The sequence below is a fragment of the Orbicella franksi genome, chromosome 9, assembly GCF_964199315.1.
Source record: "Orbicella franksi chromosome 9, jaOrbFran1.1, whole genome shotgun sequence".
Classification (NCBI taxonomy): Eukaryota; Metazoa; Cnidaria; class Anthozoa; order Scleractinia; family Merulinidae; genus Orbicella; species Orbicella franksi.
In genome coordinates this window covers 19,479,271-19,498,016 of record NC_138153.1, presented here as the reverse complement: position 1 = coordinate 19,498,016, position 18,746 = coordinate 19,479,271, and the positions used below count along the sequence as shown (strand labels likewise).

At 36.7% G+C, this 18,746-nt stretch overlaps 2 protein-coding genes across 2 annotated transcripts; one reads left to right on the top strand and one right to left on the bottom strand.

Annotated features, from left to right (window-relative positions):
- The first annotated feature begins 389 nt into the window (after positions 1-389).
- Positions 390-4,197, top strand: LOC145498022 (coiled-coil domain-containing protein 134-like). Its single transcript, XM_081477898.1, has 7 exons — positions 390-716; positions 847-968; positions 2,010-2,094; positions 2,737-2,810; positions 3,035-3,139; positions 3,279-3,353; positions 4,087-4,197. Exons 1-7 carry the CDS (start codon positions 572-574, stop codon positions 4,192-4,194), a joined length of 714 nt encoding a protein of 237 aa, XP_081334024.1. The 5' UTR covers positions 390-571; the 3' UTR covers positions 4,195-4,197.
- Positions 4,198-4,422: 225 nt separating this feature from the next.
- Positions 4,423-15,598, bottom strand: LOC145497950 (acylglycerol kinase, mitochondrial-like). Its single transcript, XM_081477828.1, has 15 exons — positions 15,489-15,598; positions 15,290-15,329; positions 14,942-15,018; positions 13,930-14,008; positions 13,132-13,227; positions 11,984-12,016; positions 11,467-11,564; positions 10,878-10,947; positions 10,689-10,768; positions 10,185-10,242; positions 8,576-8,833; positions 8,374-8,444; positions 8,037-8,089; positions 5,549-5,601; positions 4,423-5,247 (listed from the first exon to the last, which is right to left on the bottom strand). The coding sequence occupies exons 1-15, from the start codon at positions 15,596-15,598 to the stop codon at positions 5,134-5,136; spliced, it is 1,290 nt and encodes a 429-aa protein (XP_081333954.1). The 3' UTR covers positions 4,423-5,133.
- Positions 15,599-18,746: the final 3,148 nt, after the last annotated feature.

Below are 18,746 nucleotides of genomic sequence, written 5' to 3'. Positions count from 1 at the left end.
TCTTTCAGCGACAGTAATGAATCCACCTGATTCCTCAGGGCTCTTTCTTTATACTGCAGCCCAATTTCATAGGGGTGTGGTACCGCTGGTGCGGGTTAGTACTCATTTATAAAACAGATGGAAAAGAACATGATTGTATAGCAAAAAATTATCCTTAAGTCCAATTTTTTATTTAAGCTTACGGAACAACTACTCTCACCGAGACAATGACACTAGAGAAACTATTTTTCAGCCAGTGGCAGCACCAACACGTCTCCCCGTCTCTTCACGATTCTCCAACATGGTCTCTCGGCCCCAGCCCCAAGGGCCACAGGACGCTTTTCCCTTCCACTGCACTTCTAGAAAGTGATTATTACATTCAAAGGGATTAACCCATCACTGCAGGTATAAAAGAGAGACTACCACGCCGCAGTTTTCTTGTTTTCGGTCGTCCTCTCGCTCGATCCCTGCTGGTGGTGACGGTGATTCCCAGACTCGACGGGGTCAGGGTGGGGAGATTTCTCGTTTCGTGGGGCTGAGGCTCGGCCATGTGGAACGCCGCCATCTTTTGCGTGGTTTGCGGGGAATCAAAATGAAACCTCCATTGTTCGATTTTATATTTCTTGTTGTTTATGTTTCAGTTTCTGTCATAGTATGCGAAGCATCTGCTGGCAATACCACAGAGGAATCAACGAAAGAGAAGTCTTCGAACAAAGCCGACACCAAAATGTTAGTCTGTATCCTTTTTGGTGAACACTTGCTTTCAACAGGTGCACTCGTATTAAATTTAAGCGTTTTAGGGCAATTTTACTTCAGCTTAAATAATTAAACTCCATTTGCAAGTTTTCTTGACTGCCATTATTACAGATCGTGCCATTTTTAAGCAAAAGCGTTCTGAACAAACTTTTGCAGCGGAAAGTATCCTCAAACTTGGCGACTATTCTAAGCAGTATCACATGGTTGAGATCGTCCTTGAAAAATTATTCAAAGTAAGTATCAAACGTTCTGATCGTATAGTAATTAACCGTAAATGTACCCTGCATTTTGCTTAAAAAGATAGCTAAATACTACAACTTGATCTGTGGTCTCTGGTTTGAATTTTCATAAAAAAGTAATCTTTGCTACTTTAATTTGCATCTCCATAAAAAAGGGGTAACCCGAAAACACTGACCCCCGGTCCGCGGACCCCACTAAAGACCAGGTCCGCGGACTACCTATGGACCGGTCCACGGACTACCCCTACAGACCCCCTCTACGGACCACCCCCCAAAACAGAATGAAAAAAAAGAAAGAAATACATCACTTATGGGTTGTCTAATAGATTACTTGTGTTGGCAAAATTTCGAGCATTATACCGTGCAAATGTAATTAACACCCCCCTCCCCCCCCCCCAAAAGCCTCAAAGCTGAAATGGCCAAAAAACAAGAATTTGTGTAAGGAGATGCCAATGGCAAAAAGAAGGAAAATTTTTACTTTCCATTTGTGACTCCATCTGGCTATGGAAGATGTGTTTTTAGGTCGTTCAAGGTTGTTTTTATCTGTAACTGGGCTGAGCAAATTATGAAGCCTGGAACGAATTCACGAATGCTTGTGAGAATGGGCTGAACAAAATGATGGAGGGGAAAGAGCACAAATTTTGAAGCTTCCCGGAGGCTTCCTGGAGGCTTTCACAGTCTTTCATACACAGTATGACCACAACAAAGGAAATGGCAATGTGTAATGACATAACTTGCGCCCGAGCCAATGAACTCAAGAATGTTACATTTGCAAAATGTAACATTCAAAATTTCGCCGACATGATCTATTAGACAACCCATAACTGAAATATTTATTTCTTATTTTTGTTCTATTTTGCGGGGTGGTCCGTAGAGGGGGTCCGTAAGGGTAGTCCATGGACCGGTCCATAGGAAGTCCACGGACCCGGTCCGCAGTGGAGGTCTGCGGACCGGGGGTCAGTGTTTTTGGGTTACCCATAAAAAAGCATCTCAGATTGGTTTTGCATAATGATTATCTTGTCGATTGTGAAAAAGGTATTGCAAGATGCAAGGATCAAAATAACAGAGTCAGGTTACATACCAGGACAAGCATTTCCTACAGAACAAGCTCAGTTAGAAGGTATCTGCTATTGAATCAATTTTTTTTGTGTAATATAGCAGTGATACAGTAAAAATGTGGAAGCGTGCATCATAATCCAACGATGTACACTTTTGATTGAAAGACGCTTAAACATAGACATCAAAGGTGTTAGAGCAGGCATTAAAGGAGCTCAGTCATGGTATTTTGAGTTATTTTGGCCACATACGAGATTACCTTTAAATGGTAGGAAACCTGAAAATAACAGTTCAATAAGATAGAAAAACACTAAAGAGATAATGATAAACCATAAAGGAACAAGGATGTCTAAGCATGTAGAAGGTTACATGTAACACGGATTACAAACGACGAATTCAAAAAATGGGCGTAACCTTTTCAATATGTGCAAATTGTGACTGAGTTCAACCAGAGTTCCTTTAATAAGAACTCACAAAAAGAGAATTGTAAACAACTGACCTGACCACTAGCAGTCTAAACGTCATGATCAACTGTTAATAGCCTGACCCTATATAATGAGACAAATAATAAAATGTTTTTTCCACACAAACCTGACAATGAATGACACATTAAGTTGTCTTGTCTATTCTATGATTATCCGTCATGGCCTTGACAGGCTTAGAGTTAGTGGGATTGTAATTTGATTACTTATATTCTTATTTTCAGCTTTAGGAAATGTCTTAGAGAACACTGCCCTTTTTGGTGACATTCTTCTTCGACTCCCTGATATAACATACAAGGTATGTATTTGGTATGTAATTCTTCATTTGATGGGTGGGAGTTTGAGCTGGTAAGAAATTTAAATTTTGGTTAATGAATTTAACACTGTTTACACTGTATACAGTGTGAGACTTCTTATTGTGAGGAGAACTTGACCAAGGTTAAGACATGTCAATGAAACAATATGAAAATTATCAACACATTCATTGTAAGCAATTTCATGTGTGCTGTGGCTGTATTTCAGGTTTATAGTAAATCTAATGAGTGGAAACTTCTAGCTAGATGGAGTGTTAGCTTCTGTAATGAAACAAAAGTCTATGATGGAACAGACTCCAAGTTATTAAATTTGGTGAGTGCTGTTACTTGATTTTTTTTTTTCTGTCTCATGTCACCAGTACAAAACAACTTTACTCTAAATTCAATTTGTCTGTTATTATGTACTGTCTAAGTTATAAAACTTACTGTTTTGCATCAATCTGTTTTCACAGATGGCACAAGAACTGAGGCTTGTACCAAGGGATCCAAACTATATTAATCCATACAGAAACATTGCACAGAAAGAGGTACATAGCAAAACTTTCCATTGGTCAATAGAACAAATCTGATATTCAACTTCTACCTCAAAAATACACCACTTTGCATCACATTTTCAACTTTCTTGATATATTACATGAAAGATCTTCATGGTTAGAAACAAACTAAGGCAGTTGGGAAAATAGAACCTCGAAAAAATTCCCAACGAGCTTGAATGGAACCTCTATAATATTAAGGGCTGGCAAATGATCCTTCAAAAACCATGGATTTCTCAAAATTTTCGTTGAATTTCACAGCAGTTTTTTAGCAGTTATGTTTGTCTGGCAGTCTCAATTTTTCACAAAGCTGTCTGGCATTCTCAATTTTTCACAAGAAAGTCTTGAAGTACCAATTTTTTTTTTTTTTATAAATGATGTCTGAACATCTAAAAATCTGAACGTCTTGAGTTTGCACTTAAAACACTTTAATTGAAGTCTCGATCTCATGATTGAAGAAGTCAAAATGTCTTGGGCTCACAAAGGAAAATGCTGGTCTCGCCTTCTCACAAAGTCTTGGATTTATCATTCACCACCCCTAAGAGTGGTGCAGTGCCCTACCAACTAGGTTATCAAACCAGCTCTATTTATGAGTTGATAAATTACATACATGTAGATGATGAAGGGAAGTAAGTGAATAACTGAAATATCATAGTTTATTGATGTTTTTGAACCAGCTTGATAAGCTTGACATTTTATTCTTTGTTGCCATTATTAATTATTTCAGGATTTGAAAAGTGAAAAGAGCAAACAAGAGGACACTTCTTTAAAGAAAAACAAAAAGAAAAAAGAAAAAAAGAAAAGGGGTCCTAGATTAAGCCATGCAGAACTGTAAACATTATGGTATAAAAAGTGCCAATAACTATTGACAAAATTACACTTACGTCTCAATAGGTAACTAGGCTGTTGTGTTTTACTATCAGAGCTCAGAGTTTGATTGCAGTCCAGGGCTTCAGACTAGCTTTTTCTAGCCTTTTAGTAGTCTTGTCCTTGTAAAGAAGCATTGAAATGAACAAATGAAAGGTATGCAACATGTAACAGCAAACCACCAGCCAAATGCAAGATCAAACTGCAGGAAGAAATTATCAGGAACTTAGGTTCCATGTAGAACTGTAAATTTATCCAACAAATTACTATCAAAGGAAATATTGATAATATTTAAATATATTTACAACCTAGTATGTCATACAGTGTTGGTTTTTCAAAACTTAACATATATTAAAATGAATGTTAGGAATGTCAGGATGTTTCAATGGGAATGTATGGCTTCATTTTGGCCATTTGATCTTGCATTTCCTTGGTAGTCATTACACTTTTGGAAAATCTCTGGGCCACTGTTAATTTTTTTTAAGTAATCTTGTAATAGTACCTCAATATCTTTTAGCACTGTTTTTGTAGTGCTATACAAAAAAAATTGAAGGTATCTCAATCTACAGTGTGCTACAGTTTAAATTAAGACTTATCCATTGACTTCATCAAATGAATGCAAATTTTAGACATGTTTGGTTCCATTATTTTATTTATTATCAAATGAGTTTAATTGCAGTAAATAATCTGCAACTATCTCATACATGTAAGTTGCGTTGTTTTGAAAAACTGTATGGTGTGCATTGGATAATGGATAAATGCCACCTAAAGTATGAAATAATTCTAGTATTTTTTAGAAATACCTATTTACTTTGAGTTAATAATAAACTTTGTTAAAAGGCAGTCATTCTGTGTTCTTTATTCAATGTCACATGTTCCATGGATTTGCCATCAACAATATATTGTCTCAGCTATGCTGAGTCTTGTTTGGAATGAAGAAAAAGTGAAGCTTGTTTGGAAGAAGGCTGATTGTTATTGACTTTGCCTCAAATGGCTCACCATCAATTGAAAACCAAGAGAGCTGCAAACAACAAATGAAAGAAATAGTTACAATGGACAAACCTGACAAACTAGCATATGTTGGAATGGCAAATGTTTTTCTTAGTGGAGATATGAGTGATATCCAAATTTGAATTTTCACTGGTAACATTCCTCTCATAAATTTAGCAGTTCAGTTTGTCATCGGGACTTATCACCAACATTGACCCAAAAAAAGAATGATCAGATGCCATTTATAGCTTTTGAGAAGGACGGAGGAGTAAAAATTAATATATTCATTTGTTAAATTTAAAAATGAAGAAAAATGCCAATCAGTTTAATACCTCTTGGTCTTTAGGATCCAGTTTGAGTTGTTTCACCATCAAGCACTTGTGTCCTGAGTGACACAAATTTAATCAACACATTAGAATAAACCATGCACACGCAATGCATGCAGAAGCGATGACGTTTAAAAATTGTTCATAGAAGATTGGAACATACGCAGACAAACTGATTCTCAAACTTAACTGTAGAACTTTTGTGCTAGAAATTTTAGGGGTTTAAATTTCAGGTAGTCCATTGGTAGTTCATTCAAGTAATTCATGTACCAGGTCCATCATGTTAGTCCATGTGCTAGGGGTCAGCCAAATGTACCAACCCAAAAGAAAGAATAACTAAATTTTCCATTACATAGGAAAGGAATTTCTGTTACAGTGTATTATCCACCCCCAAATGTTAGGTTAAAAGCTGAAATAAAAAGCACTCCGCTGATCCTACAAACAGCAAAGGAAGGTAGCAAAGGAAAAATTCCTCTTTCTGAAATCAACACCTTATTATCTTTAAAGATATTTGGCAAAGCTAATTACCTCACCGAAAATTGATTTGTTGTTTTAACCATCTACTTGTCATATCGCGTGTGCAACCTGCTTGTCTATCTAAAATTGTATGTACCGAAGATATGTTATTATGAGTTTGCCCATGAGCGCAAATTTATCCGACACGGTATAAACCAAAATCCACACCCAAATCTTTGTTTCAAAGCTGAAATTAAAAGCACTGCACTGATCCTGCAAACACAAACACCCGCAAAGTACAAGTTTCTCTCTCTGAAATTGACACCTTATTATCTTTAAAGATATTTGGCAACACTAATTACCTCACCGAAAATTAATTTGTTGTTTTGACTGTATACTTGTCATCAATGAACATTTGTATTGTCTTTACCCTCACAAAACGATTATCGATTGTTTTATCACAACCACTCTTTCGTTGACAGAAAATATAAAACAGCACACTTCCAAAACTTCATTAAAAAAAATGAAATCTGCAAATGAATCTTACCCTGACTTCATTATCACTACTGTAAACTGTATATTTCAGTGCTCATACAATGCTCATACAGTGCTCTCACAGTGCTCATTCAATTCAGACAATCCTCATTCAATTCACTTCAAGACTGACAAAAGTACAACTGAGCTACCAATCCGTAAATGTTATGTAGACCCTTAAGCTATCACCTGTATGACTTGCTTGTCTATCTAAATTTGTATGATGTATGGACGATATGCTCTTATGAGTTTGCCAGTGAACGCAAATTTATCCGACACTGCATAAACCAAATCAACCCCCAAATCTTCGTTCAAAAGCTGAAATTAAAAGCACTCCACTGATCATACAAACAGCAAAGGAAAGCTGCAAAGGAAAAGTTACTCTCTCTGAAATCGACACCTTATTATCTTTAAAAATATTTGGCAACACCAATTACCTCACCGGAATTAATTTGTTGTTTTAATGTATACTTGTGATATCGATTAAAGCACCCTGCTGATCCTACAAAGAGCAAAGGAAAGCCACAAAGCCTTCACCTATCGCCTGTGTGACTTACTTGTCTATCTAAACTTGTATGTATGGAGGATATGTTCTTATTATGAGTTTGCCCGTCAACGCAAATTTATCTGATACTCTATCAACCAAAATCCACCCCTAAATCTTCTTTTAAAAGCTAGAATTAAAAGCACTCCACTGAACCTAATTGTCTCATTTACTAACTCCCAGAGTGCATTTTACTTCCACAGAGGGATAAATCATGCGTGACAGACATAAGCGTGACAAAATAAGTGAGAAATCACTATCCAAAGGAATGCATGCCCACCAGCTTCAAGTGATGACGTCACACAATACGTCATCGCTTTAAAATTAAGGACAGCACAAACATGCTAGGAGACTTGTCCCAGTGAGGTGCACCTGCCCCAGACAAGTCCCTTTGTGTGAACTACCCATCATCATCAAAAAATCTTGTCAAGGGGACATAACCTTTGTTCCCTAAGGTGTTGCACAAGATTCAAACAGGTTTGAATCGAAGCAGCAAGGCCACGTAACTTGACTGGGTGCCAAATAAAGCAAGGCACGCGCAAGGTTTACTTGATGCTGTGACTTATTGTCACAGCTTGAGACAAGTTGCCTTGCACGCCAGCCTCTCATAATGAATCAGACAAGCTGGGCCTGTTGATAACATAATTTAAAAGAGAATCACCTGGTAAACATACTGGACAGAAGATTCTCTATTAAACAGTCATCGGTGTACAGTTTTCCATCACACTACAAATTCAACATTTTTACTCATTCTATTTTATCTGTTGAACCAACCAGGTGCAAAAAAACACAAAACCATTGCACTTGAATCACGGTTACACTGGGTCTATAATTTGAGTTTCCACTTGTTCATTGGTCATCACACACTTAACTAAAATCTATTGCTTTGGTTTTGGTTTTACAAGACTCGGTTAGAGACTGCTCTATGGCCACTACATGTATCTAGTTACTGATTATTACTTGATGAATCATCTTCCTCAGGTTTTGCTTTTTCCTCTTTTTCCATCCTCCATCTGTTATCAACAAAAAACACTTTTAATAGAAACTTCTATTAGACAGTCCTTTTTCTTCTACCTGACAAATGAAGATGCAATTAAATGCTCAAAGGAGGAATCCCTTTAAAAAACTAAGAGACAAGTGATTACTAAGTCCTTTCATTCCCTTCAGAGCTTTGAGTTTGTATCATGGTCAGTTGGGGGAAGGGCTTTTTTTAAATGGCTTGATGTGAACTGAATCAAAAATGTATGGCAAAAATTATGGGTAATTAAAATGTAATTTCTGAAGCTGAAATTCTTACCCATTTTCAATAAATTCTGTCTTGGTAAGATCTGATGGCCATAGCTTTACTTTCAGAAAACTGTTGGCATTCTGTAGACCAAAAAACATGTCAGTTACATTCAAAAGTCTTGTTTCAATCAGCTAAAACTTAACAGATAAGTAAAATGTTCTTTGGTGATGTCTCCATCTCTTCCCAAGAAAGCCAGCACAGAGCTCCCTACCTGTGGGTGCCTTGTACTAAAGGGTTCCACAGACAAGCCAAATGTTTGGACTGCACTAGTAATCCAACCGTTCTTGATGATACTTTCTTCAGCATCAAAATGCTTTTGCTGTGATGGATTTGTGCTCTCGCAGTTGGCTGTTGCCAAACCATGAGACATAACACTTTGGTGTGAGCTAGAAGATGTGTCTTTTGACATGTCTTGAGGTGACTCACTCAAAGGGTAGGAAAGCACAGTGTTAAGAACAGGAGGCCAGTCCTGTCACAAGAGGATGGTGAGGACTGTTAAGCAGACAATAATTAATTATGAAGCTATCAATGAACCTCTTAGGCTGTTATATACCCTGCCTATAACCACCTTCTTCTCTCCCCCTCCCCCTCTCTCTTTTCTTTTCCCTCCATCTCTCCCTCTCCCACGGCTTAACATTGATAACTGGCTATATTACAGCAACATTCCTACATGTTTCACCCCAAGAGATGTACATTGAAAGTTCTCAAGCTGCATAAAGTATAATAATGAGGGGGAGAAGGGGGGCTCTGAATGCTGCAACACAGAAAAAAAAAATTAACGAAAACTGCATCACTGCAAGAAAAGCTGATGAAACACCGTCACTGCAAAATATATTTTTAGCTCCGTGATTTGAACATCTACACTTGTCACAATACTTTTATACCTCAAACATTTTCCACAATATAAACACATCACAATGCTTGTCATTGCCTACATGTTGATACTGCTGTGACCTGTAAATCTTTTCTTGTACTTAGTGATACAGTTTGTTTGTATGAACATGACAGAGAGGTTGACCCAAAAAAACTACTGCTGCAAAGTGATGATAAAAACAACCTTTCCAGGAAGTCACGCATTCTGAGAGGTCTCCTGACAAGTACTGTCACAGAATTAGACATTGTACTTCAGCTACTTTGATCTCAGGAGCTTTTTTAAAAGATTTATATTTGTATGACATTTTCCAGAGACAATAAAGCTGAAAACATTGTACTGAATAAGGCAATTTTTAATGGAATGGCTCTTCCAAAGAGTGGCCTAGCACAAAGGTTGTGGAGCTCCCCATTTCTCCATGTAGGCAGCTTCCATTTTCGTGGTACCAAAGGCTGAGATCAGGGTGGCAGAGTTGAGGTCAAGTTACTTGTCAAGTTATTTATTGAAAATGGCTTCAGATTGGCAGCTGGAGCATACTGAAGATTAACTAGACAGTGTTGGTCTATATTTGGTTACTCAAGACAAATTAAACACAATCATAATAGATTGTACACTCATGCATGCTAAATTTAAGTTTTTAGAAAGATCAAACAAGAAACCACAGCACCGCAAAAAATTTCATTTCACCGAACACCATAAGGTGAAAAACACAAACATCGTACACTGTAGGGTTTGAGATCGCTGCAGCACTGCAAGGTAGGACTTTATTCACCCTATCACCACATCAGAAAAACAATCAACACTGCAACACTGCAAAGCCCCATGTCCCCCTCAATAACCTGTCAAAATTTTATATTAGTTCATTTTAAATTCTTATTACAGGTATCTTTAATTTAATTTACAATTTTTTTACACTTAACAGTTTATTAATTGCACAAAAAGAAGTTACCTTGATGGCAGCCACGACATAAGAAAGTTTTCTTCTAAAGGGACCCACAATCCAAAATCTATTAATAATAATTAATTTTAATAATGATTAGTTATTGGCCATAATTTGTTAGGGGGATGTTTTTCAATAGTACATGTAAGTTATGTGCCATAACTGATTGTTGACACAAAGGACACTCAGACTGCATGAAATGAGAAAAATACACATCAAGCAAAATAATAATTATACAGTACAATCCCATGAACCAAAATTGCAGAGGACATGGGTAGGTATGACTATATATCCTGGAACAGCACATTTATTAAAATTAAGTAAAAGGCATGTACTGCTAATTCATAAAATCAATATTAGCTATAAATGATTTATTCAGTCTTAGTAGAAGTCCTACTTTAAAGGTAAGCATAATATTTACTGCTTATGAAATTGGACCTTAGAGTCTTGCAAACAACATGATGACACACTGTTAGCATAATGTAACAGACTGCCTATTATAAAACAACTTACTTGTCTTGCTTTTCGTTAGCATCTCTGAAGGCTCCCCAGTGCAGCTTTGATAGAGCAAATGTAGGACGACCTTCATCTCCCTTAAAAACACAATTTCCTTTGTTTGACATATTAAGATGCTTGTTCAATGGAAATGTTTATCAATGAAAACTAATAATTGTATTAAATAAAGTTCAGAAAGGAGGAAACCTTAATTTGCATGACATCCACTGGCTTTATATATCCTTTGACAATTGCTAATGCTGCATTTCCAATAGTCCTGTAAAAAGTTTAAATAAAATATAAATATATGCTATTAATTAAAAAATGATAATTTGTGTGAAAATTTCACTGGCACTTATTAAACCATCTATCATTTGGATGATTTACAACCCACTGCGAGCAGCTAAGAATGCAAGCAACTAAGAAGAAAGGAAATAAAGAAAATTATTATTTTCTGGCATTTTCAGACTTCAAGATAGTATTCATGATTGTTTCAGGCAGGAAAAGACTTGCTCTAAAGTCAAAACTCTACAAAGCCACGACTATCAATTAATTAGTTTAGCAGTTAAAATGATTCTGACATGCTATAATAGAGTGAGTGATGATGGTTGCGGTGGCAGTGGTGATCGCGTTGGCAGGGATGGCAGCAGTGGCACCAATGGCAGTGGTGGCAGTGATGGTGACCACAACAACAACTACAATAGCTGCATCTGGGGTGATGGATCACAACAGACTCAACATTTTATGGTCATCCTAAATATATTGACTTTAAACTGCTGGGTTATTTTTTACTAACCTTGCTTCAGCAACATTTGCGTTCGAAAAGATTCTGTTACAGAGGGAGTTATGAGTTCCAAGGGGAATGAGTCCAATAGGAATCTTGGTAATTTCTTCCTAAAAGCAACAACTCATATGAAATTCATGAATCATGGTTCATGATTTCCACCATACACTATAGAAAATATAATAAATATATTTATTACCACTGTTTAGTGCTCCATTATCAATGTTAAATAAACAAATAAAATGGATACTGTTTAGTGCTCCATTAATGAAATAAACAAATAAAATAGGTATTAAATAAAATAATAAAGTTTTGTCTAAATGAAGATAAAATTCTTTTACATGTAACTCAAATTTGTCGCCATCATCAAAGTTTACAATGATTGCAAGAGTAGCTGATTTAATGATGTTTATATGATGTATATTTTTTTTCATGGAACACAATTTACTGCAAGAAAATTTTGTCATAAATATTTAATATGTATTTTTTTTTGTTTGACTCTGTGTCACATGCTCGTAAATAACCATACCTGGTCTGATCTTCTCAGCAATCCTGTCACAACCTGGACCACGGACAAGAAATACAGATTTATGGACTCTTATAAAACAGTTCAATTATGACGTATTCCTTTCATACATGTATTCATTTGATGCATTTTTCTTCAAAGGCAACATTCAATTCATGATAAATTTGGAGTCTGAACCAAAGGCTCATAAATGAAAGTTATATTAAATGGAAAAAGAACAAAATTTTTATAATTTTTTTTTATTCAAGCTTTAGTGCATATCATCAAGTTTGGAGGAAGTTTGAAAAGAACAAAACTATGAAGTGTAAGGATTTCTTAAGATACAGCCAAGTGCAGCTTCTTGAGTGCTCTTCGAACTCCCCAAGTGCCTCATAACCCAATGATACACAGCTAAAATCATGAATCAGTGGTTTATGACATTACCAAATTGAATGGAAATGGCAAAGTGAAGTTACTTTCTTCACTCCATGAGCATGCATCATTGGATTATGATAAGCGTTTACGTATACTGGCTTTGATGTGAAGTTTATATGAAATAATTCATATATGAACTGCTGTTGTAGATGAGAGTGAAGAATGATCATCGCAGTTAACTTTCCAATTTAAGCAATTGGAAAGAAGAAGCCTGAAAAAATCAGGGCTTCAACGGGATTCGAACCCATGACCTCTGCGATACCGGTGCGATGCTCTACCAACTGAGCTATGAAGCCACACATTGGGAGTGAGGTCAATTAATTGAGTACATATCTTCCCGTGAGGAGTGAAATGATGTGAAGTTTATATGAAATAATTCGCTCCCAATGTGTGGCTTCATAGCTCAGTTGGTAGAGCATCGCACCGGTATCGTGGAGGTCACGGGTTCGAATCCCGTTGAAGCCCTGATTTTTTCAGGCTTCTTCTTTCCAGTTGCTTAAATTGGAAAATTAACTGCGATGATCATTCTTCACTCTCATATACTGGCTTTGCTGGTTTATCTTAATAAAACAACTTAACATTAAGCACATTCAGGTTTCCCATGATTGTATGACAAATAAATCCCATCACTGAAGGAGTCTTAAGTTTATTCCAGACCCAGGGCCAGAGGACCTCAGCAACAATAATTGTTGCTGAGGTCCTCTGGTGATTCGGCACTGTTTTTTACACTTGCTAACCTCAAGCAAGGTACCATCTCCTCCAGCAACAACAATGCCATCTGTTGTTGGATCAATATACTGTGTCAGGGTTTTAATTTGTCCTTCATATTCTGTCTGTGAACAAACAAACAACATCAATCACTCAACTTAGTCATATCTATTAGTTATTTTATTTATTCTTTTTTATTTATAACAACTTTATATCCATCAAATAAATAAATAAATAAATATATATATATAAATGTGTACATGCAAAAGGGTGCCAGCAGGGAAGGACTTAATTTTCATATAAAGCTGACCCCCTTAGTCAATAAAAAAAAAATGTAAATTACATATATACAATTCTAAAGCATTAAATAATCTGTTAACTAATATGTAGAATTCTTTTATAAATTTAATATTAAATCTATTACTAAAATATGTATAAAATTCTATAGCATAAATAATATACATACTAATGCAACAACCTAAAACCTTGGTTGCTTAGATACCATATCTTATTTCTTGTTCTGGGGAACAAAGTTCACTTGCTGTTACGTATATACTGCATTAAAATTTTGTAGTTCCAGCTATGTTTTGTCCACTACAAGCTTGCCTGAGTTTTATTGAGCCCCAGTAAATTTCCAGATTTCTGGATTCTGCGAATCCTGAACTAGGACTTAAGCTCTACATCATTTACATCACCCAGTCATCATGAATTTTCGAAGTTACTGGATAATTTAATTATTTGAGTTACACTGAACTATTTGCAGCAATAAATATCTGCGCTCATTATTTTCTCTGATTGTCATATCATTAAAATTAATCTGATTTTACCTTGACAATGGTCACATCAAGTCCTGCTATATGAAGTATTGGTTCAGCATTTTTCTTTAAAAGAGTTTCTGCACTACCACTAGAAAGTAAAAAAAATATAATACATTCAGGCTTTTAGCCAGATAGTCATCCAGGTGCCCTGTGGATGGCTACTTATTAAAGATAACTGTTTTATTTTTCATATGTTGCCTTATAAATTGTTCATTTTTGAAGGCCCTATATAACACATTTTGGACACCCACTTCTCAAATCCCGACTAAAAGCCTGTACACATTAAATAATTTTAAAATATTATACAAAAAAAAAAACATGCTATGGATCATAGTTAGTAGAGGACTAACTAAGGACTAGTTACTTCTCCCCCTCTACTAACTATGTATGGATAAATCTGGGTAATGTCTATCCCAGAAGAAAATTGGAAATACCGTTGAATAACAATTTTGCAAACCTCCAAGGGATTGAGAAATCTAGTAATAAACAAATTGACATCAGTTTTTCATGCGTTTGTCCTGTTATTGATCATGAATTTCATTATAACATTGTCAAAGTAGCTATGCATCCACAAGGCAATAGCCGAGTGGATCCACAGACTACTTTGACAATGTTATGATGAAATTCATTGTCAATAACAGAACAGGCACATGAAAAAGTGAGTTTGATTTGTTTTTTTCTATTAATAACAATTTGTCAGATTGTCCGCTCTTGCTCATTGCATAAATTATAAATTCAGGTGTCTATCCACTTATTGACAATGAAAATTAGCCAGAGCATGCAAGAATTTCTGCAGTTTTTGTAAAAAGGTCCATTTCCTCAAGGTAGCTCAGATAAAATTGATACAGGCTTGGAAACCTATCTACATAGTATGAGTGCCAGCAAAAGTGGGCAGGGGTATCAATTTTACCTGAATCCATCCAAAAAAACCTGTCTTAATTAAGAGAGCTCAAATCACAATGTCTGTTTGTAAGAGTCTTTGGCTTTTTGTTTCTCTACACTGATTTATTATGGTCATTACCTCCCAGCTGCAGGGTTGAAAAACAAAGTGAGTCTTCTAGGTTTCTTTAACGATGGTAAAGTTGTGTCTCCAAAAGCCTGTTGAGAGTGAAACCATTACACATTGACAAGATTTCATAAATTAAATGGAAGACAACGTTGTTTATAAAGAGTGAGATTGACAGGAAGCTTAGTTCTTATCAAACTTAATTTGGATTAACTAGAATTCAAGACTTTGTAAAACGGCAGGACTAAATATCTGTTCTGCTAGCTCAAGATTTTCGTAGCCTCGCAAAAGAAATCGAGACTCCAAGAGAACTACCATAAATATTTGAAAGATCAAATCAAACGTACTTAAAGAACAAGCTACCTTAGCTTCATGACATAATTCTCTTCTTATCATGTACTCCCTGTCAAAAAAGTTAATCACACAAAAGAAATAAGCTTACTAAAATAGAGATTAAAGTACGGGTTCAGATCATGTGCATGGATCAGTCACAATTTAATTTACAAGGTAAAATTTTGTAATTTTCGCTATATTTTGATAGAATAAGGGAACAGGATCTTACCTATACTTATTAGTTCCATAACTCATTAACCATCCAGCAAATAGCGCGGCAGCAATTGACTTTTTTCTATGCTTTCTTATTGTGTAAAACCAAGGCTTCCCGTCCGCCATGTTGGAAAGCAAACCATTCCCCAGTCCCTTCCCGATGTCAATTTGGAGTCTACTTCAAATATTTGTATCTTTGTGTCCTCAGACGTCTCGTGAATGATGGCCGGTGTGGAAATAGCCCGGGAAAGGGGACTTTTAGGGGTTAAAAAAGCGAGTTTGGTGACTCTTAGGGTGTTCATCATCAAAAGATCCACAGCGAGACCTCTCGCAAATACCTTTTAGGGTATTGCGACGAAAAAAATGTGTCAGGAGATGTGTTGTTTTAGAATTAGTGGTACCTTTTAGGGGTATAAAAAATTTCAAGCCACGCTCACAAAATAGGATCTAATTCTTGGTACCTCTTAGGGATTCTCCTAAAATTCCCGGTCGCTTGTTGATTTTGTTACAAATCGATTCAATATGCTCTTTCCAGTGAAGTTGTTCGTGAGGCATAACCCCGAGATAATGAAACCTTTGTCACTCTCTCTATGTCCTTTCCTTGGATCTGCAGTACAAAGTCTGATGAGGTTTGCAATAGTTGCCTTGTTCCAAAGAGTAGTCCTTTCGTTTTGCTATGATTAAATATTAGTCTGTTACTCGACAACCACTGCTCAACTCGTTTTAGATCTTCTTGCAGATTTTTCCTAATGGTGTTAACATGGGACCCTGTGTAGTAGATAACTGTATCGTGGGCGTACATGCTAATTTCCGAGTGCATCAGACACTTGGGCAGATCATTTATGTAAATAACAAATGGTAATGGTCCTAGTAAGGAACCTTGCGGAACGCCGAAGTCTGAAGGTAGGCTGGATGATAATTCTTTGCCATATTGAACTTTCTGCGAACGAATAGTTAGATAATTTCTAAACCAGGCGAGACTGTGTGCCCTAACACCATAGTGCTGTAGCTTATGAAGAAGGCAGTGGTGATCAACAAGATCAAAGTCCTTTTTCAAATCGATAAAGGCGGCTCCGGTTAACTGTTGCTTGTCCATATGTTCTAAAATATGGTCAACGAGGTAAACGACCGCAGTTTCAGTAGAATGTTTCTTGCGGAAACCGGATTGAAAAACTGAGAGAACTTTGTTTTGTTAAATGTTACTGAAAGCTACATTTACACATGGATGCATTAAGAGGCAGGTTATCAGCGTGCAATATATAGTCAAATTTTGAACAATCTTTCGTTACGGTAATGACCTGGTCAGTCATGAAAAGAGTTCTGGTACCAAAAGTGTGTCAGAAATGGAAAAAGCGCCGTTTCAAGAAAGTCTCAAGGTTTTTACTAGACTTGTACATGATAGAAAGAAGGTGTTCGGATGGCAACTAGTCCTTTCAGTCCTTGCCCATTTTCGTTAAGACGACATATTTGTTTTCCCGCTTGTTTGCCGGTTTGTTATGTTTGCTTTTGTTTTTTAACGATTGACCAGTTATATGTTTGCCCCCCTCCCGCAATGGAAACGAGCTGCCGAGAGTTAAATTTTCCTCATGTTGGTTCATTTGCACCCTCGAGACGAAAAATTCTAGAGTCATAGTATTTGGGAAAAGTAAATAAGACTGAAATAGGTCTTTGCCCTCTGCATAAATTCGGTATGTACATAAAAAGTATATCTGCAAGATAACCAGTGTCACAGCCTCCCAGCCTGAAACAAAAAATGGGTAAGGCAACTGTGACACAAGCTTTCTGCAAGACGGAAAGACACTGTATATTTGACAGTCAATATTCAACTACCGTTCGGTACTTTATAACTCAAGATTTCTAAGCGAAGGTTCGCTCGAGGGCGATGACTAAGCGAAGGTCGACTTGTAGCAAGTGTAGTGGTCGATATGTTATTAAAGACGGCATCCTTGGTTCCAGGCTTAGCATTTTCTGCAGTGCTTTAGCTTACATTATAGTCTTTACCTTTCCAACTAAACTTGACATGTGTAATTTATAATGCTCCCTCGATCAGTTTTGTTGGAGAAGAAAGAAACTGCTCGCAATCTAGAGAAAGAAGCAACGAAAATGTTATAAGACGTTGTCACTGCAACCAAAATCGATTCATAAATTTGTCCAGGTATTTATAAAATCGCAAATGATTAATATCAGTCGTGCCGCCTTTCGGAGACGCCTTGCTCTTTGCGGTGGCTGTTAACAAGAGGGTAGCCTTGTGGCAAATTCACTCCAAATCCTACTTCTTGGGAAAAGTCAATTCAAAGTTGCCGAAGTTTTTTATATTAAATTTGCGGAGGCAAGCGCTTTACAGGCAGCAGGAATAGTGGAGGAAAAGTGGTATCATCAAACAAGAGATTATGATCCATTACCAGGACTTTTACTTAGAAATAAGCTAATAGGCGGCCAACTGCCTCATACTTGAGTGACTTTTAGCGACTCGTGTCATTTTAGTTTAGCATGATCTTAGGATCGCGTATTTTTTTACGGCATTTAGAATGTCAATTGTCAAAGTATTCAGGATGTATTTGAATTATGGCTGAAAACAGCAAGATATCCATCAGGCTACTGTTCGATCGCTTGGAAGCGAAAGTAGTTGGGTATAAGGCTTCGGAGGTCTTCGCAGACTTATGAATTTTCAGTTGCCTGTACTTTATTTACTGAGGGCTAGCTCTAGTTGTAGCCAGCTGCATTCACGGGATTTTCTCTCAGGGCTGTAACTCTACCGTTATGGCTTTTGATATTGTACAAGGGAGAATAGATCGAGATAAGCAGTTTCTGGCGAGGCGAGAAAGAGAAAAAGTTCACGTAGTCTTCTTTCCGCTACCGCGTTTTCAGCTTCTTGCTGCACATTCAGTCCACATTGAACCGTCAGTTGATTTATGCTCACAATCGTGCGTTCTTCTCATTTACCCAACCATGCCGGGGATAAAACCAGTTGGTATTCGTGAATATAAAACATGTAGAAATTAACACTCATCTTGAGACAAAAGAAAAGAAACACGTAAAGCATTTTGTATATATATTTCACATGTATATTTGTCAGTTTCCATGCTCAGAAAGAAATTACTATAACACGTTGAAACTGAATAACTGTCACTGAATTGATGAAAAGCTTAATTTCGCTCTGCCTCGTAATTTTTATTTCCTTTTTTTCTTAATTTCGATTGGCGTCTTTGCCATCTGTGCCCACTTTCTAATAAACGCCTTCTAACACAAGAGGTGTTTCGTTGTCTTACCCTGA

Excerpts from the sequence above, each read along its gene's own strand:
- LOC145498022 (XM_081477898.1), top strand. The coding sequence starts at position 572 with ATGAAACCTCCATTGTTCGATTTTATATTTCTTGTTGTTTATGTTTCA. Across the intron at positions 969-2,009 it reads TCCTTGAAAAATTATTCAAA|GTATTGCAAGATGCAAGGAT; the intron begins GTAAGTATCAAA and ends ATTGTGAAAAAG. Across the intron at positions 2,811-3,034 it reads TCCCTGATATAACATACAAG|GTTTATAGTAAATCTAATGA; the intron begins GTATGTATTTGG and ends GCTGTATTTCAG.
- LOC145497950 (XM_081477828.1), bottom strand. The coding sequence starts at position 15,598 with ATGGCGGACGGGAAGCCTTGGTTTTACACAATAAGAAAGCATAGAAAA. Across the intron at positions 8,445-8,575 it reads TTAGTACAAGGCACCCACAG|AATGCCAACAGTTTTCTGAA; the intron begins GTAGGGAGCTCT and ends TTTGGTCTACAG. Across the intron at positions 5,602-8,036 it reads TGAGGAAGATGATTCATCAA|GACACAAGTGCTTGATGGTG; the intron begins GTAATAATCAGT and ends TGTGTCACTCAG.